Here is a 21,205-nt window from a genome sequence, read left to right as displayed (position 1 = left end):
GGCAGCAGGGACTTTCTGAAACCATTAAAAATGGGATTTTTTGTCTTTTTTTTTTTTTTTTCATCTGTTCTTACAGTTTTATTGTCTGTATTTGAAATTTTTAATTCCTTTTCTCTAACTTGAGTGAAAAAGAGTTACAGATTAATTATGAATGCTATCACTCTCTTTGGTAGACAGTCTTTGAAGGCAAGGCCATGCAAAGGCAATGGCAGCACAGCTGTACTTTGTCTCATAGTATCCAATGGACCTGGGCTAGACCAGTAGAAGGTCCATGGGGAAAAAATATTTTCTGACAACTACTGTCAATGAAAAAAGTTTCCTGTCAGCAAGATGTGGGGATCAGAAGAACGAACCTCAAAGCACCTAAATCTAACTGAAATAATTATCATTATTTCATTTCTGAGAATTCACAGGTTGAATAAAGAAAGGCCAATTCATACTTTAATTATTTTCATATCAGATTTTACATCCCATCAGGAAGTACATACTTCAGCCTGAGTGGCAGTTGGGTGTATACATATACAGAAAGTGATGTGATACAAGAATAAACCTGTCACCTCGCCCAGCAGAGAACTGCATGCAAACTGAACTGCCATTGATAATGGTGTACCTTGAGGAAATCAGTTCAGTGTCAAAACATTCAAAAGATAAATTATTTCACGTGAGTTTCATAAAGCAACTAACTAAGCAAAGCACCTTCACAAAGATAGAATATGAATAAATCTAGTTTAAAGCAAAAAATCCCAATTGCAGACTTACAGAATCACAGAATTGCAAGGGTTGGAAGAGATCTCAAGAGATCATCCAGTCCAACCCTCATGTTAAAGCTGGTACCTACAAAAGGTTGCACAGGCAGTTGTCCAGATGGGTCTTGAATATCTCCATAGAAGGAGACTCCACCTCTCTGTGCAGCCTGTTCCAGTGGTCCATCATCTTTACCATAAAGAAGTTGTTCTGCATGTTAGTGCTGAATTTCCTATGTTCAAGTTTTAGGCCATCACCAAGAAGAGACTGACTTCATCTATTTGCCTCCCACCTCTTTTTAGATATTTAAGAACATTTATCAGATCCTCTCTCCATGTACTTTTCTCCAGGCTGAATAGACCCAGGTTACTCACTTTCCTCATACAGGAAATGCTCCAGGCTCTTAGTCATCTTTGTGGCTGTCCACTGGATTCCTTCTAGGAGATCCCTGTCCTTCTTGAGCAGGGGAGCTCCAAACTGGACACAGCAATCTAAATGTGGCCTGACCAGGATGGAGTAGAAGCAGAGAATAACTTCTCTCAACCTGCTGGCCACACTTCCTTTAGTACACTCCAGGATACCACTGGCCTTCTTGGCCACCAGGGCACACTGCTGGCTCATGGCCAACCTGTTGTCCACCAGGACCCCCAGGTCCTTCTCTGCAGAGCTCCTCCCCAGCAGGTCATTCCCCAACCTGCACTGATGCATTCAGTTAAACTCCTTTCCATTTGCAAGACTCTGCACTTGCTCTTGTTAAACCTCATCAGGTTCCTCCCTGCAAAACTCTTCAGCCTGTCCATGTCTCACTGACTGGCAGCACAGCCTTCAGGTGTGTCAGTTACTCCTCCCAGCTTTGTATCATCAGCGAACTTGCTGAAAGGGTGGACTCTATCCCTACTTTCAGGTCATTGATGAAGATGTTGGACCGGAACAGACCCCTGGGGATCACCACTTGTTACATGTATCCAAACATACTTTGATGACCACATTCTGAGCTCTGCCAGTCAGCCATTTCTCAATCCCAAACTAAATGAATGGGCAAGTAACTTTAGTAAGTGAACTTGACCTACCTGAATCCACAATGTAAATTTAATCTGCAGAGGCTACTAGTTACTAAGAAAAATCCAAAGGTAACCTTAGTAAGATGGGAAACCTGATACTCTTGTGAAGCATGACTGGTTTTATTAAAAAAATGGTTTCTATCCATCCAATCTGCTATACTGGAATACCCAATACAACAGTTATTTTTTATGTAAATGATTGAAGATCATATGTAGTAATTGCATAGTAAATTAATGCAGGCACAAAAAATGAACAAAAGTAAAAAGTTAAAGCATTAAGTGATGATTCTTTACAGCTGAATTATTTCATCCTCCTGTACTAATGTAGTTGACTATTAAGAGGGGTATACTAAAGACTTGTAATTACAAAAAAGTCAAAGGCTAAGAATTTGTTTCTTATTCTTTTGCTCATTAAAAATAACTATGGTTTTGATTTAATAATAAAGATACATCAAATCACACCCTTTTTTTTTTGTTTCTGTCTGGCAATTTATGTATTCATATGCAAATTATAATTCAATTTCAGCAGGGTCCCCCTTCACTTTCCATTATACCTGTGTCCAAGTTCATGAGCAATAGTGAACGCCAATGGAAGACCAGAATCTTCATTGATGTTGCAGCTTCTGTGAGGCTGACACATGCCTGACAGATGAGATAAACCTAAGGTTTCACACGGACGATTCATGCCAGCACAAATGTCCTTTCTAAAATCACAGAAAATGACTTGTCATTAAAAGAGATTAAAAGCAATTGTAGTGTCCCTTACATTGGGTGGTATGCTTCCAACTCATAACATATCAGTTCTGATGTTTCTGTGTTTTAAGCAGGGGTTGTGATAACATTTTACAAACATACACTTCTTTTGCTACTATTGTATTATATAACTATAATAGATAATCAATATTGACACTGCTGTAGTGTTTAAATACATGCTTATTTTCAACTCATGTAAGAAAGTTTTAAAACCTCCACCTCTGACAGCATTTTGATCATAGCACATCTGAAGTTTTCTAGTTAATGCCTGATGGTAAATTGCATGCTGGATTTCCTTTCCTCTAATTTTGCACAAGTATTTATTAGTTCTCTCTTACAATTTAAAGAAAACTCTCCCTTTAATTCCACTATCTCCCATAGGACACAGGACTCACAGCTACAGGCAGCCAGTGTTACAGTGCCATTACAGAACAGAATACATACTAACCTGGAGCTAAAATCCCTGTAAACTCTTTAGGCTAACAACTTCACTCCCTCAGCATGGGCTGTTGTCCCTAGCAAGTAGGCATGGCTGCCATGTCAGCATGAGCATGAAGGAACTGTGCACAGTCAGAAAGTGGTCCCTTCCTTCAAAATGTCTAGCTGGATGCTAAGCAGTCTGCTAGAATAAACAAAAGGAATAAATGTATGTTTTGCCTCTGAACAGGTAAGCCATAATACAAACCTCTACGTCCACAACTTATAAAGGAAGGAATGATTCAGATGTCCTGTGGGGGTGACCCAGGTTGATTTAACTTCTCCCAGTTCAGTCAGAGCAGGCTGAAGGGTTACAACCTCATCTCAGGCTCTCAGTGGGGAACATCCCACTGCAATAGTGTGCCATAGGCTAAGTGGCAGATTTATTACAAAGTATGTGATTTAATCCTGTATATCAGCTCTGCCAGGTGCAACACGCTTGCAGACACTGAAGAGTTGCCAGAGTGTCTACCCAACAACACCTCATCTTCATTCAAATTAACTGTCTAACACCTGTTTGTCTGGAGAGCTAAAGAACTCAGCATTTTGAGATTTCTTTTTCTCATTCTTCTCATACCACTTGAGGGTGGTTTTTTTTGTTGATTTTCTTTTTTGTCTAAAAAAAAATTTCTGGATCTGAAACCTAATCTTTTCTCTCAGTTTTGAATCCATTCTGACAAGCCAGCAGAATCTCTGCTTTGTGCCCTACCAAAAACTCCCTGCATAACTTCAAACTTTTAAGTTTTCTGTGTCTCCACTGCTTGCACATAAATAAATGTATATATTGTTTCTCATTGAATAATGAGATAATATTTAAAAATCGCACACTTTAAGCTGCAGTCTTTATAAAATATTCTTCCATTCTGAGGTGTAACTGTTGTTATTTGAGGATTTGCCAATATAGAATTTCTCGTCCACTCAGTGGGTTATTTTGGTACATCCCTTCAAAGGAGAATAAAGAAGTGATTGAGCACTAGATGAAACAGGATCAAGCGAAGAAAATGACTTGAGCTCTGTAAATTGCTAATCTCTCGAGGCATACAGTTCCCAATTTCCTGACTAAGACGCATCTCTAATAAAACACCCACATACGTACAGAGACTATAATGTGTACTTTGAAAACAAATGAAAAACAACATCTTTAAAACAGCAGGTCTAACCTTAACCACGTTTTTATAACATAACTCACATTCTCTGCCCGTTTGAGTATCAGGAATGCTCACATTATGTTATTTTGCATTAACTGTGTTTTTTCAGAAGCAGCATGGTTTCATGGTTCTATGCAGGATGAAGTAAATCAGCATTTAAAAAAAAATCATCACCAAAAGTAATGTAACAACAATATTTGGTCACACCTGCTGTCATACCTTGTTAGAAGAACAGCCACATCGTGGTGTGTAGGGTTGACGTCACTCTTAGGATTGACACTCTTTTGCCATTTGCAGAAGCTGGCTAGTGTCTTATCAGCGTGGTGAACTATCTTCAAGCCTTGCTAATAGGAAGTGAATGAAAATATTGTAAAGATAACACTGCATTGCAATTATATGTCAGTTACATTAGATGTGAAGGTGGGTACTCTCAGAAATGTCCTTGATTATGCTTTTGTCTAAAGCTAGAGCCATGGCGTGTATTTATATGTCATCTTGAATATTAAGTAAAATTTTGACATTTTTGCAATTGGCATAGGTAATTAAAAAAATAATGAAAAAATAAGCAGAAGAAAGGTACTTTTTTTTTGTATGCAAGCTTCACAAAATCCAACACTTGCAATTTTCAAACATTTTACATTCTCTGAGAGCAGTTTTTTTTCTTTTTACTAAAGAAGTTAATGGTTAACTACTGTTTAACTTCTGTTTGTGACTTGATGTTATATGAACAAATTCATGCTTAGGAATGGTTACACTCTGAAGGGTATATCTCTTTCACAAGAAATTTTAATGTTTTTAAATTCCAGAAAGAGGCAATACAGTCATAAATATTCCTTCCCCATCCTATGATTATATAATACATATGCAAGCTAATGAAACTTCTGAAATAGAAAGCATGAAAAACCTATTCTCTCCTTTCTGGTGCTGAGAATCCACTGTATCTTTCCTCAGTTCATTTATGCAAAATTTTTTAAAACACCTAAATATCATTGTTAACAGATACTAATTTTGAAGAAAAAAGATGAATATCTTAATAGCCCCACTCCAGTTTTGTCCAGCAGTTTCAATAGCATTGAGATTATTTAGCTTATGTTCATAAACCATGAGCCATTGTGAAAATCCCCTTAATGTCTTCCTGCAGCCAGAGAAGGCTATGTCACTCATGGTATTTTAAAAATAATCATAAAAGTACCACAATCAGTATGTACTTAAGAATACAGCAAAATGGCTATGTGTAACAGATATTAGAATCTACAAATATGAAGCTGGTTCACACCAATTAGTATCTACTTAATCTTCATTTTTTGAGTTTTGAAAGAGGTATAGTAAGAAAAAGCATGTTGCAGCCTCCACGACAAGAATAGTTTTACTTCTTCAAGAGACCTGCAAATACTCTAGCATCATAGTTTATTAGACCCTTCCAGTAATGCTAGGTAATTAGATACTAATGATGACACACCCCATGTTCCCCATTCCTAATTTACCTATTTTAATTACATTTTCCAGGATTTTATGCAGAAATACCTGAAGTGATTAGCTAAATACTCTTTTATCCAGAGTAGCATTTATTCTAAAACCAGCCACACTACTAATACAAGAGTAAAATGAACAAGTGATCTTAAACAAACAAATGCTTCTCTCTGTAATTATGGCTCAGCTCAGAAGTTTCGTAAGCAACATTTTGAAGAAAACAAAAATCTTACCTCCTCCTCCTCAAAAAGGATGAGCCGGACCAGCACAATGTGAATTGCATTGCCAATGCTTGGATCGTGGAACAACCCTGTGACCTGTGCCAGAGCCAGGAGGTATGAGATTAACTGATTCCTCTATAGCAGAACAGAACTTGGGAGAGAAAATATAACATTGACTTCAAGTACACCATCCACCTTAGTTTGTGGGGTGTTGTTTTGATTTTCTTTTGTTTTTTAGATCTGTAACATGAAATTTTACTGAAATGCAACTGATGTCAAAATTACTGCAAAGGGCAGCTCTGCCAGTTGATGCTCCAGGATTTGGCAAAATACAGAACAAACGCTTAGATTATAAATACAAAATTATTTTACGTCTTGTCTTCTAGATGAATGCACCAACTTTTGGCTGGCACCCTTCACTGTCTGCTCAACCACTCCAAAGATGATGAAAAACATTAGCAGAAAAGAATGCAATGTGTACAATCACATAATAATGATGGAGAGGTCCGCTCAATGCTCAAAAGAACAGCTTATCAAATCCTCATGTTTTGATTTGATAGGAATCAGCCTCTGCCACAACAAAGCAAAAATAAGTCAGTATTGGGCAGATTAATTATAGATACTTGGATTTTCACAGCACAGATGGGGATGCTAAGAAAAAAAGCAAGAAATAATTAATCTGTGTTTTCAAAAAGCAAAACATTAATAATTGAACTCTTGAAAAGTTTGGCCAAAATAAAATATGCTAAACCTTAACACAGTGTTGAATTAAGGCAGAAAGAAAGGTAATGAGACAGTATACAGTGAAAACTTATCTATGTAGGTTGCTCCAAAAGTAATGCCTTCTACTTATTTCCATGGAAACTACAACAGACATAACAGAAGACAATAACACTATTTGATACAGCAAATTCTGAGCTACAAAACACTGTTTTTAGACATAGTCATCATGGCTAGGTGTGTACTTTCATCTGTGGTGAATTGGAAAGAGCCTGCCATGCTCATAAAAATCTGCATGGCTTTCCAGAAGGTGGCTTGTGTTTCACATCACTGTCACTGCTACTGAAACAATCCATCCATCGCCCCACTGTGCTCCACAGTTTGGTTTCCATAAATGTTCAGCAAACATCAAATAAATTCAATGAGTGCCATTTTTTCCGCATGGAGGAAATCAATTACACCTTTGTTTCATATATGTCAGATGCCATTTTTGCAGACTGCCTCTCTGCTGCCATCTGTTATACAGCAACAAAACGTAATGAGATACTGATGTGAAGGTTCAGCCTCTACTGTCTTACCACCAACATCTGCTTCTGACGTTGAGGGCAAAAACAATAAAATAGGAAGCATTACTTTTGGAGCAGCACTTGTATAAGTGAGCTATGCCATATTTCACAAGAAATATTGAATGGATATAGACTGCAATGGAAATAGTCTGCATTTAGGTCAAAATTGTCATGTAGAAGATGATTAAAGTAGAAATTACTGAGATAAAGTGAAAAACGTTTTTTGAATATTAAGGTCTGATTTGTATATGAGTCTTCTACAAGATATTGTACTTCCTGGAAATGGCTAAATATTTGCCTGCCAGTATGAAGCACTGAATGTGTTTATCTCAGCCCAGGAGTTTCCTTTCTTTTATCCTTGTAAGTCTCTCCCCCATCCCAATAAGGGTAGTGAGCAAGTGGCTTAGGTACCTGGAGGGACAAACTCACAGCAAAAATTATAGAAAGAAAAAAAATCATCTGAAAAAAAAATTACAGTTTTAAATGTTTAAGTAACTGAATCATTTCTGTTAGGAATAAATCTATGCCCAGTCTAGTCTAGGCTGAACTTATAAAAGCATCCCTCTCTAAACTATGCTATCTTCATAATGTTAGAAAAAAAAGCTCAAAGTTACTACAATTCTATTGCTTTTCTCATTCAAAGACATGGGAAAGAATCTGTATCTACAGGATTTCTCTCTACTGCTGCAGCCACCAACCCAGTTTCAGCAATGAGCAACAGGCCTCAGGGGGAGACAGGGAGTTTCATTTCAGCAGAATGAAAATTAGTGCTAGAATTTGTAACTATGTAGTACAGCCCTCAAAACTGAGAATTACAGAATCTTCCTTCATTTAATATCCAGGGAAAAATGCCATCTATACATAATAAAAGGAAAAAAAATCCTTCAAAAAACAGTTCTAATGAATATATGTGAATGATACTCTATTTCATTCCGTGAAAAATGTTACAGACTTGTTTCTGTGTGATTAGTAACATAACAAATTTATAATTTGCTTCATTCACCTAAAAAAAGATTTTAAAAGGCGAAATATTTTACCTACCATATTCATTATAGTGAGGATGTATGATTCCACATGGTCACTTCCATGGTATTCAACCATCTTACTGTCTGCAACCACAAGCGTCTCCACCCATCGCTCCTTGCTGACAGATCGCCGAGAAACCCTTCTGACAGCTACATGATTTTGTTCCCATTTCTCCCTCCGATGATCTTCTTGTTTGAAAAAGTTAAGGGTGTCTGGAACAGTAAGAAGTGACACTGACTTCGAAATATTTTCACAATTGATTTAGATTTGAAGTGTGTGTCTGTAATACTTGGAGATATTGAAGAGCCACAGGATGCTGTAGGTTGGAATGGAACTCTGGCCACCACCTTCATTGCCCAAAAACTTTAAAGTGACATCAGTTTGCTGAAGGCTAACTCCAGTGAGGTTCTGAATATTCCCCCATGATGTACTAAACAGTGCTCTACCTTACAGATCTGGCTGCCCATACTCAAAGCAGCAGGCATTAAACTGTAAGAAAGAGCCAGGCTTAAAAAACTTAATTGGTGGTGCCCTTTTCAAGGAATTTCTCCTCTGTCTAGTAACGTCAGTTGATAGTTCAAGATAAGGGATATACTTTCTCCCCATGTAGCTCCTATACTCGACAGGATGGCAAATTGCTCAGTGCATGGAAAATATCACCCCAGAAATCTGGAGGGGTGGGAATGCTTCACTAATAGATGTCATCTGAAAACTGGTGAGGCAGATGGCAGGAGAAATCCTTTGTGCTTCCACTGATCCTCTGTGCATCAAGATCATTTTGGGAATAACTTTTTGCTCTGCAGAGCTGCCAGCAAACTTGCCCAGTGCTCAGTGGGGCTAACTCAAATAGCATAGCATAGCATAGCATAGAATAGGACAGAATAGAGATAACTAAATGTTAAAAAACAGTACTGAGGCCATAACCCATATGCCTCCTGAACACTGGCAGCCATAGGGTATCTTGCTAGGAATAATGTTCCAGTGTGTCTGACAACCATCACAGTATAAAGATATTTTCCCGAATGTCTCAGATGAACCTCCTCTGGCACCAATTTGTGCGCTCCATCGTTCTAGCTGAGAAAGCCAGCTGGCTGTATTACCAGGAAAATACTGGTAATGTAAATATCCCTATGTCTGAAAAAGAAGTAAGAGGTGCTGGCTTGTTTGCAAGTGGTGGCATTTTTTCAGTATAGATGCCAGAAAAATACTTTAACTGCACCGGGATCTCCTGAATCCTAACAAGGGTCAGGAGTACTTGTTACTAGCTACTGCCATGGTCCTTTGGCATGTCATTCATAGAAGAGGACATCCTTGTTCCATACAAGGCAGAAAGACAGCTCAACTCTTCAAGCCCTTACAAACAGCATTACCCCATAGCACTGCATGGAGGGGGATAGCTATCCAGCATCATCTCCACCTCATAGTGCTACCAAGCCTTAGGGAACAGCTGCCCAGACCATGCTTCTTTTCAGGTATGGATGGCTCAGCAACCAGGTCTCAAATTTATGAATTCATTTCAGCAGAACATCATAGAATCACAGAAGGTTATGAATTAGAAGGAATCGTTAAAGGTCATGTAGTCCAACTGCCATGCAATGAACAAGGATAGAAACAGCCAGATCAGATTGTTAAGAACCTGGTTCAGACTGACCTTGAATGTTTCCAGGGACAAGGCTTCCACAACATTTCTTTATCATCCTGTTCTAGTTCCTCCTGTTCTTATTATATATTGCTGTTCTTTTATTTTATTTCATTCAATCAATATCTCCCCTTGTTTAATTTGAAACCATTTCCCCTTGTCCTGTCACAATAGACCCTGCTGAAGAGTCTGTTCCTGTCTTTCTTACAGCCCTCCTGTAGATTCAGACAGAGAGCTGGCTGTCTGGGCCGCAGGGCACACTGCTGGCTCACGTCCCGCTGCCATCCAGCGGCACCCCCAGGTCCTTTCCGGCAGGGCTGTGCTCTGTCCCTACATCCCCGGCTCGTACCGGCAGTGGGGGTTGCCACCACCCGGGTGCGACACCTCGCACTCGGATTTGTTGAACCTCACGAGGCTCACCTGGGTGCACTGCTCAGCCCGTCCAGGAACATCTGGATGGTATCCCATACCTTGGGCATGTCAACCACACCACACAGCTTGATGTCACTGGCAAACTGCTGGGGGTGCACATGATCTCTGTCCATGACTGTCCACGTCATTAAGGAAGATGTTAAAGTCAGTCCCAGTACAGACCCTTGATAGGCATCACTCATCACTGATCTCTGTTCAGACATGCCACCATTCTCTTGTACTGCTGGTACAATCTTGCTACCAGCTCCTCAGATCCTCATCCATTGAACAGTCCACCCGTGATAGCTACTACACCTTTGCCATGAATGAGCCATTTGCCATTTATAACACAAATGTTCAGTCACAGTGTATCACAGCATGTTATGTGTTTATATGTGGCACCGCAGGACTACCAGCAATGCATGTTATCATAGAATCACAGAATTGTAGGGGTTGGAAAGTGCCTCCAGAGATCATCGAGACCAACCCCTCTGCCAAAGCAGGGTCCCTACAGCAGGTTGAAAAAGTTGAAAAGGTAAGCATCCAGATGGGTCTTAAATATCTCCAGAGAAGGAGACTCCACCACTTCTCCGGGCAGCCTGTTCCAGGGCTCGGTCACCCTTACCATAATGAAATTCTTCCACATGTCACTACAGAATTTTGTATGTTCAAGTTATAGGCCATTACTCCTTTCCTATTGCTACACACCATCAAGAAGAGCCTCACGTCATTCATTTGCCACTCTCCTCCTTTTCGATATTTACAAATATTTAACAGATCTCCTCTCCATCTTCTTTTCCCCAGGCTGAACAGACTCCGGTCATTCAGCCTTTCCTCACATGGGAACTCCACAACCCCCTGGGCAGCCTGTTCCCGTGCTCCATCACCCTCACCATGAAGAAGTTATTTTGCATATTGGAGTTGAACTTCCTCTGCTCCAGTTTATAGCCATTTCCCTTGTCCTGTCCCCACAGACAACTGAAAAGATGTTGGCCATGTCTCTTTGTCTCCCACACTTAAGATATTTACAAAATATTAATAAGATCCTCTCTCAGTCTTCCCCTCTCAAGGCTGAACAGATCCAGCCTTTCCTCACAGGGAGATGCTCCAGGTCATTTATCATATTTGTGGCTCTCTGCTGGACTCTTTCCAGGAGATCCCTGTCTTTTTTGTACTGGAGAGACCTGTTTACAGAACTGGATACAGTAGTCCAGGTGAGGCCTGACCAGGGCAGAGTAGAGGGGGAGGATCACCTCCCTCGACCTGCTGGTCACACTCCCTTTAATACACCCCAGGATGCCACTGGCCTTTTTGGCCACCAGGGCACACTGCCAGCTCATGGCCAACCTGCTGTCCACCAGGACCCCCAGGTCCTTCTCTGCAGAGCTCCTCCCCAGCAGGTCATCCCCCAACCCGTACTGATGCATGCAGTTATTCCTTCCCAGTTGCAAGACTCTGCACTTGCTCTTGTTAAACATCATCTGGTTTCCTACTGCCCAGCTCTCCAGTCTATCCATGTCTCACTGACTGGCAGCACAGCCTTCAGGTGTGTCAGTAACTCCTCCCAGCTTTGTATCACTGGCATACTTGCTGAGATAGACACTATTCTCTCATCAAAGTTATCAATGAAGATGTTGAACAAGACCAGACCCAGCACTGGGGAACACTGCAAATCACAGGTCAGTTTCATCCTGTGTAGCCACACAAGCAGACTCTGTCCTATACATATATACACATATTAGCTCGTAAAAAAGTTACTCTAAGGAAAATTTCCTTCCCACCACGTCAAGGAACTGAAAAAAAGCCATACATACAGTGCCATAATCCTGAAAAGTAAGCTTCTGGAAAAATATTTTCATATCTGCATGGAAGAATATATGTGTAATCTGTGAATAAAATTGAAGTAAAGAAAGTAGGTACTTTATATGTATTCATTTAAGAGAAGGAGACAGGTTATCACTGATGTAATCCCTGTCCTATCTCCACTAGCCCAGGCTGCAGCATCACTCCTGCTGTCTTTCTCAAGCTTTATTCAGTTACTGTCATACTCAGCGCTACTGGGGCTATTTATGAAATGTATTCATTGGTGTTCTCATAGATTTCCGTGGTTTTCAGCAGACTTATTTTTCTCACTGACTATATTTTCAAGGGTATTGTGCTGACAAAAGCCTTCCCCACAGCTATCAGAACAAAAGATTTTGTTCAAACTGCAGCTTAAATGATTTACTTATAGCCATATAAAACATCACATCAGTGGTCAGGCTTTGTACTCACATCTATCAATGATTTTTGTTCATTGTCAGGAAACATGACAGCTTTGGAAGTGAAAATTTTTAAAGCTATTCACACTGTAAGAATAAATAACCTCCAAGAAAATGTTTGCAGACCTGGTTAAGCAGGAGGTTGTACTGCAGGAAAATTTTGGAAAAGAGATGTGAGGTGGGAAAATTAATGACAAATAGCAAGAAAGTACCAGACAAAACTCTTTCCTGAGTGACAGCCCCTTCTAGTGCAGGCATCCAACACAGATCCATGTAGTCAATGAAGAACTACATCTCCAGCTACATCCTCTGACAGCTCTGTTATTGAATGAAGCACAGAAAGAGAAGCTCTTTGAGCAACTTGAGTAATGCAGAGGTGGCTATAATACATTGTTCTACTTCTGCTTCTACATCTCCACAAATGATTGCCTTGCTTAGCTTTTCATTCTGAAACAGGAAGACATCACTTTGCTTTCACCTTACATTAGCAATGTGTTGCATGGGATTTCAGAACTGCTGACAATCATAGAATAGAATCATAGTATCACCAAGGCTGCAAAAGACCTTCAAAATCATCTAGTCCAATCATCTACCTACTACATAAATCTCCCTAAACCATGACTTTTAGTAACATCACCCGAGGCCGCACCTCGAGTACTGTGTTCAGTTTTGGGCCCCTCACTACAGGAAAGACATTGAGGCCCTGGAGCGTGTCCAGAGAAGGGCAATGAAACTGGTGAGGGGTTTGGAGCACAAGTCCTGCGAGGAGCGGCTGAGGGAGCTGGGATTGTTTAGTCTGGAGAAGAGGAGGCTCAGGGGAGACCTCACTGCACTCTACAACTTCCTGAAGGGAGGTTGTGATGAGAAGGGGTTTGGCCTCTTCTCCCAGGCAACGAACAGGACCCAAAGAAATGGCCGCAAGTTGTGTCAGAGGAGGTTTAGGTTAGACATGAGGAAGAACTTCTTCTCTCAGAGAGTGGTCAGGCACTGGAATGGCTGCCCAGGGAGGTGGTGGAGTTGCCATCCCTGGCAGTGTTCAAGAGGCGTCTGGACGAGGAGCTGCGAGATCTGGTTTAGTGCTGTGGTAGCAGTGGCAGTGTGAAGACAGTTGGACTAGATGATCTTATAGGTCATTTCCAACCTTGTGATTCTGTGATTCTATGATTCTATGATTTTATGATCTAAACATCTCTTGAACACCTCCAGTGATGGTAACTCAGCCACCTCCCTGAATTGCCCATTCTAGTGCTCATCCAGTCCTTTGGAGAAGAAATTTCTCCAAATGTCCATCCTCAACCTCCTGCCTGAACAATCCCCATGTGCTCTATTGTGCAAGAGTTGAAATCCTGACCAAGAGCCCACAGGTTCAGGAATACCCACAGAAGGATGGATAGTTTGAAATCTTGTTTGAAATCACCCAGTGCTGTCAAAGAAAACCTGCCTTCCATATTGCCACCATAAAGGAGCATTATTCCTCTGAGTCTTCAATGAGTCCATTGCTGACAGGGGAGATGCGACTCAGGAGACAGAAGAAGATTCACCTCCCTTGAAATCCACTGAGTGGGACAAGAAAACTCCACAAGTTGCAGAGGAGAGAAAAGACATTCTTGACACCTGAGGATTTTCTGTGCATTCTTGAAAAACAGATACAACAGTTTGTATTATGTAAACATATGTCAATATAGTACTTGGAGTCCCTAGGAACAGAAATTAAGGTAGTGCTGAAAGGATACCCAGGAGTCTCAGAGTCAGGAAACCGAAAGCCAGTAAGAAATTCAGCTAACAAACTGCATGAAGTTTGAGCAGCAGCATTCAGAAGTTTCTGAGATAATTTTGCATGAGAGGTCTTTATTATATGTATGTCCAACCCACAGCCTGCATGTGGCCCAACTCAGCACATCTGCCCCACTGAGCGGACTGGCCTGGCACTGGGACATGGGGAGGGTGCAATGCAATGCTGGCAAATAATATGGCACTGTCCTTAATTCGAAAGGAAGTTGTGTCAGTTTTTGAATATTACAGTTTGAAAAGACATCACATGCAGAAACATTCTGCCAAGTTCAATGCATATTATGGAATGCTTCATAAAGACAAAATAGTGAAACTGAAAAAAAGTTTCCTGTCACCTCAACGTAATATTTTTAAAAAGTTAAAACTCAAACTGCCTCTGTTATAAAAGCTACTTATGTGATAGCAAATCTGACTGCAAAAAAATCAAAACCATTTACGGATAGTGACTTTGTTAAGCAATGTATGGAAAACACAACAGGTATAATGTGTCCTGATTAAAAAAAAAAAAAAAAGATTTTTCAAATATCAGTTTGTCTCACCAGACTGTAGCCAGTCTGAAAATATATAGAAAAAAATATGGAGAGTAAAGCTGCCAATTTCAAATGTTATGCTTTGGTGATAGATGAAGGTACTGATGCTACAGATACAGCTCAACTTGCTGTATCTGTAGGGGAGCTGATGTTGAATATAATGTCACTGAAGAAATGACTGCTTTGTGCCACTGAAAGACACAACTAAATCCCTATATTTGTATGAATCTGTCAAAAATATACATTAAAGTGATTAACTTTAGTCAAGATTTCTCATATAGCTACTGATGGTGCCCCAGCAATGGTTGGTAACATAATAGATGATGCAGTTACCACCAGTAACTCACATTTGATGAAATATCACTGCATCAGACATCAAGAAAATTAATGTGCAAAAACTCTGAAAAAGGATAATGTCATGCAAATCGTCATCAAAGCTGTGAATTTCATTGCCAATTCCAGGAGTATGGATGTGGATCGTGGGGACATCATTTACTTTTCTGAAGGAAGATGGTTAAGGCAAGATAAAATGCTGAAAAGACTTTGCAAAGTGATATCAAGTCCTTTATGTAATCGAAAGGAAAATTTGTGCCAGAATGTGAAGATAAAAAATGGCTCACAGATTTAGTGTTTTTGGTGAATTTTAATGCTAATTTAAATGCATTAAACATGCATCTTCAGGGTGAAAATCATCTTATCTGTGCTGTGTTTCAGATAATAACAGTTTCTGAAATGAAACTTCTATTATGGCAAGCTTAAGTTATGGCAAATAATTTCACACATTTTGATGCCTTGGCTATACACAGTCCTGTGAACAGTAAAAAATATGCAGCCTTGCTTTCTGTTCTGATAAAGGAATTTGAGAATAGATTTCAAGATTTAAAAAAAGAAAATCGTGTTTTGTATATTTGCAATTCCATTTTCATTCAACCTAATTACATTACTTGTAAATTTTCGCATGGAATGTTTAGAGTTGCTATCAGATCTTCAACTCAAAGGAAAAATTGATCATGTTCCCTTTACCAAATTTTCACAAGCTATATCTTACCAGAGGATAATATCCTGTTCTTCACAGTCGCTCCTTATTCATGTCACCCCTTTTTGGCAGTACGTACATTTTGTGAACAACTTTTGTCACGGATGAAGCACAGAAAGAATAATATTTCATCACAAATCTCCAATGAACACCTTGAGAGCTCACTAGGAATGGCAACCACTGCCATCGAACCAGCCTGATGCATTTGTTTCACAAAAACAAGGTCAAATATCCCACCAGTTTTATGTTTTTGTTGCTCTGTTTCTAATGTTTTTATTTTTAAAAATACATTAAAAAAAAAAAAAGGTTTGTTATTTATATACATTACATTTATTATGTTTTATATGTGCCCAATGGAATTCCTGTTCAGTGTGGCCCAGGCAAGCCAAAAGGTTGGACAACCATGGATTACCTGATTCAGTCAAGTGGGTCAGAAACATTAGATCAGTCATATGTAATATCCATAGACTAAAAGGTGTAGAGGACCACAATTTTCACATTCAAAGTAGTTGGCCCATTTTCACAAAAGGATTGTTTGGTTTTGGTTTGATTTGTTGTTTGTGTGTTCTTTTTTAATCAAAATCTGAAGTGTTTTAATGGAAAAAAAAAAAAAAAAAAAGTCTCCTAAAGCTATCCATACAAATGCTACCTGGCTAACAGAACAATGTATATAACCCTTAACTCTCAGCTACAAGGAAAGATTTTAAGCTTACTGTAAGTTTGAATTAAACGTGAAGAAACAGCAGTATACAAAAATTCTCCTGGGCAGGTAAAACCTGCATGGCTTCTGTGAAATAAATACACTCATGTTCTTTTAGCAAATCTATTTCACTTTTCATTAAGTGTCAACTACATTGTTATTTTGTCAACTTGCTGTTATTTTGCAGATAAACTTGATAGCTTCACTATAAAAATTGTACATGTTCTTCACTTTGAACTGTTCTTCCACTCACAATGTTGTTGGATTAGGGTGGGTGGATGTTTTTTTCTTCTAATTTCTGCTTTTTTTCCCCTCTGGACTTTCTTAAAGCGTTGATATGACTCCCTTCGTTTGAAGCACTATGTGGGATTTCCATATCAAAGAGTCTCTTTCCACCTTTTCTTCCTGCAGATGTTGCACAAAGCAGAGTGCAGCACAGAGTGCAGACAGGGATCTCAGGGGGCTGTACAAAGAGCCACCTTCCAACACCTTTGAAGATGCACTGGGGGCTCATACGTATAAAAGTATGGAAGAAAAGTTAAAATGCCTGTAAACTTCTTGGAGAGGAGAATGCAGACCACTGAAGGCTGTCAGAGTAGCACAGATTCATGTCTCCACTTTCCATTCTTATCTCTTTTCTCTTTGCACAAGAGCTCATTTATTTTCTTCACTCCATGTTATTGACAGTCAAAACAACACAACTGCACACACGAGGTATGAACAATGTTAACAATGTTAACAGTGTTAAATCTCACATTCCTCAGAACTTTCTAAACTATGATTTTTCTTACAATCTTCACTTTATGTCATTGTTCTAAGACGTGACTTTTGTTTAAGTATAAACAGGAAAACCAGTTATGGAATGAGTTCCTCAAAAGGTCAGTAAAACATTAATCACAGTTACCATACATGGAGAGATGGATAAACAAATGAAATCATAATTAATAACATTAATCAAGCACATAAAAGAACACACAAGTTCAACCACAGACTAAATAAAGACTGAGGAGTGACTCAGCTAGTAAGAACTGAAAGGACACTAAGACAAAGGAAATCAAGATGGTTTTCTAAAAAGTGGTTTTAGAAAATCCCATCATGCTCGGGCTAGATCTAATCAAGGACACAGTTTTTATGTCAGCACCAGCTTCTCACATGACCAGTATCCAACCTTTCTGGGCTGCATTAACATCTCAGCAAAGCTAAAGGACACAGGGCCCACATCACATGTCCTGAAAGCATGGAGCTGGCTGCAGGCAGGTAACAGGCTCTGGGGCTGGAAGGAGCATGCTGAAAGACCTGATGAGCTTTGTTGAACGCGCAGCAATTCAGGCTTCCCAGCACTGTGCCAGACTGCTGATCATCCTCATCTGCCTGGGAGCTGGGTGTGAACTGATCAGGATTCAGATGAAGTTCCACTATCAGAGGTCCATCTCCTATCTTCCAGGATGGAAGGAAGTGATATTCCTATAAACTCCTTTCTGCTAACAACACTGTTGATCTGGTATGCTTTGCTAACAATTATATAGTTTGCTCTGCTGAAATACAGTAGACTGGTTGCTAGAAATGTCATCTTGGGCACCACAGTATTGCTACTCTAGTGTTTGGAACTTTTTTATTACAGGAACTTGACTGCTAATCTGCAAAACTAAAAAGCAACAGCTTACTCAATACAGTAAGCGAACTGCCTCCCCTGCTCTAATTCTAATTCTATTTGCTGAAGTAAGTATCTAGAAAAATTTACTGGCACCAGTAATTCTATATCCATACTCTCTTCTTACAGGCAAAATTTTGGTTGTGAATAAACCTTTTAAAACTAAGTAAGGAGTCTGACGTGAGAGCAAAGATTCACATTTTATACAGAAAAACTGCTCTATAACAAGGAACAAAGGACATGAATTCAAAACAGAACAGGTAAGCAAGTCAGCTTTTCTTAGCAACACTTCTGAAACAAAGCTAAATCATATAAATGTCTTCTGAGTGTTGTTATTTAATCATGTTGACATGAGAACTCCCCAACGTTGGCAAGACTTAAGACCCAACCAAAACAACAACAACAACAACAACAAACCAGCATAGAGAAAGAAAAGCTGCATCTTTGCAAGCTTTAAATTCAGCACTCCTGCTATCAAAAATACGAAGTGTCAAATAGTGGAATCATATCACGCTAATGCAGAATGAAGCTAAAAGCTGTGCTGACATATGCACTTAATTAGAAACAGCTGGCAAGTGTCTCTGCCACTCAACACCACTCGCAGTGGAAGGATGGAATGACAAATGTTCTGGATCACTGGCATCAGGAAACATACAGCGAACAATGTCATGGGAAACAGCTATGTCTACAGCTGCCTACACTTTGCAAGAAAGACGTTCCTTTGGACTGAATGTTCTCATTTCTCCTCCTCAGGGATTAAAGCCAAATCAAAATTAGACAACAAAAAATTACAGCTCCATAAGGAGCTGCTCTAGGAGTGGTTTGAACTTTCCATCCCCATTTCACCTCTTATTTTTGCTGATACCGTCAGTGCCATGGATTAGAAGAACAGGGTGACTTCTATGAATTTAATCTAGCACTTTGTAAAATGACACCTTAAAACAATTTATCTTGTAGTACTATTCTATTTTATGTTGATGAGAAACCAAGTATCTTCTAAAGAAGAATACATCTCACTGTAAAACAAATCTGTAAATTAAGAATTCCTAATAATGTATGTCCATATTATAATGTCTGTTACTAAAAATTTAAGAATTGCTAACCTCAGTTAAAGAAAACTGGGGAAACTATTATGATGCAAACAAAAATTTAAATGTATAGGCTTTATTAATATCTTTTTTCATCTTTGTATGTATCGGTATGAAAATTCATTTGTATGAAACAAAAGCAAGTACCTAAAAGAGTAACATCTTGAAGAAATCTTTGCACTGCCAGGGCTGACCTGTTTTTCAGTGACGTTAACAGAACATTATCCGGAAGCTCTTGAATAAGATTGCCAATATTTCTATTACCATTCCAAAAATTCCATTCATATTGGCAATGAAGGAAAAAAAATGCTTAAATGTAGGTGATCAGGGGGTCACTAACCCCCTTCTACCTGGAATGAGAGTAAGGCACAAGAATCTTATTATTCCAGTGTCTCCTAAGCCTGCATGATGCAAGAGAACATGTTCAGGCACAGCAGCATTGAGGAGTGAAAGAAAGGGCTGAAACTCTGGAAGAATAACTGCTTTATGAAAGTTCTTGGAAACAGGATAGTTATGAACCAGCAGGAAACTGGCAGCATGGGTCTCTGGAAGGCCCATTCCGTCTCTGAAGTTACCTGTGTGATCCCCAAAACTCAGTGCAGGCTCTCCTAAAGGCCCACTTCAAAAGCTGGTGAGAACATGAGAATAGTAGACAGAGAACAAATGTAAAACAATGCTGGAGGAAACAAAGAATGGAGAAGGGCTACTCAGGGTTGTGCACCAAGGACCAGGGCAGTGAGAGTGACTCAGGTGGCAGGCTTTCTCTCAATATGGGGCAGGACGGGAGAGCACATTGGTCTTCAAGCTGTGAGAACTGCAGCCAGCCAGCAAGAGATGCAGCAGGCAGCTGAAAACTGCCTTCCTCTTCCTTGGCTCCAGCAAGCTCATGTGCTCAGAGGCAGACTGGATGCTGCCCACTGATCCTGAGGAGAGTAATTTCTCTAGGCAGCTTGTCCACTCACAAATATTTAAATTCATAGTACAAACTAAATCTAAAAATGGTGCACATTAGAAGTTATTTATTAGAAGTTAAGTCTCTTACTGAACATAACCACGGTTGATTTAGGGATTTTAAGTAAATCAGCATTTTCCCTGTGCAAATATTTCATCTGAGAGATGTTGTGCAATTCCCCTTTCATCAGAAACTGAATCATACAGATATTTCTCAAAAATCCTAAAATGAAGACATATTTTGTTCTGTTCCCCGGAAGAACTGTGAGCAGAGAAGAGAGGTAGATCAGCATAATTCTCTCCTTCGATTCATAACACATGCTTCTTTCCACTCTGTCCTTCCCTCCAGCCAAGACAACAGTTTCCTGGGAGTTGACCAGGGAAAAACAGCTGCAGAGGATTCCCCTTGAGGGAAATCAAGAGGTCTGTCCTCCTACGTGCAGCCCTGCTCATCCCTCTGCAAACAACTCAAGATTTCCTAGATTCTCTCTGGAGAGAACTGACTGCTCTTCCATATACCCAAGATGCACGTACTTCTTCCAGACTTGCAGTAAGTTTTTAATGACTTCCTCCACACAGACACTCTTCAAAAAATCCTTTCTGTACTGTCACCATCACCACAAAAGATATGCCCAACAGCATTTAGTCTGCTTATGTTCCCCTGCACACACAGATCAGAAATGCCAGGGGTATCTGAGAGCGTCCCCTGGCTGTCCAAAAGCTGGCCTGTATGCCAGAGAGACTTCTTTCTGGCTTGTTATCATTTCCCTCCAGCAAACATAGCAAAAAAACAGCCACGTGCATCTCCTGGTGCAAAGATCTAGGACAGAGCAGCTGGGAACAGCTGCTACTGCTGCTGGGGATGGAAGTGAGAGGCAAAGGGGCAGCTGCAAGATGCCATCACTCCTGCATTTACCCAAGCTGTTGGGTGGTCCCAAAACAGGATGTAGCCTCCCTGACT

At 39.8% G+C, this 21,205-nt stretch overlaps 1 protein-coding gene and 1 pseudogene across 1 annotated transcript in view; both read right to left on the bottom strand.

Moving 5' to 3' along the window:
* ADAMTS12 (ADAM metallopeptidase with thrombospondin type 1 motif 12) overlaps positions 1–21,205 on the bottom strand; it is a 172,885-nt gene that overhangs the window by 70,465 nt on the left and 81,215 nt on the right. Inside the window, exons 4-7 of the mRNA XM_031608435.2 lie at positions 8,202–8,398; positions 5,887–5,970; positions 4,403–4,527; positions 2,360–2,509 (exon numbers count right to left, since the gene is read on the bottom strand). Coding sequence (XP_031464295.2) covers positions 2,360–2,509; positions 4,403–4,527; positions 5,887–5,970; positions 8,202–8,398 — 556 coding nt within the window. The remainder of the gene's footprint in view (positions 1–2,359; positions 2,510–4,402; positions 4,528–5,886; positions 5,971–8,201; positions 8,399–21,205) is intronic.
* Positions 110–2,133, bottom strand: LOC149913130 (uncharacterized; annotated as a pseudogene).

The sequence above is a fragment of the Phasianus colchicus genome, chromosome Z (genome assembly GCF_987193195.1).
Source record: "Phasianus colchicus chromosome Z, bPhaCol1.hap1.1, whole genome shotgun sequence".
Classification (NCBI taxonomy): Eukaryota; Metazoa; Chordata; class Aves; order Galliformes; family Phasianidae; genus Phasianus; species Phasianus colchicus.
The sequence above is the reverse complement of the archived record's forward strand: the minus strand, read 5'-3'. Positions and strand labels throughout refer to the sequence as shown.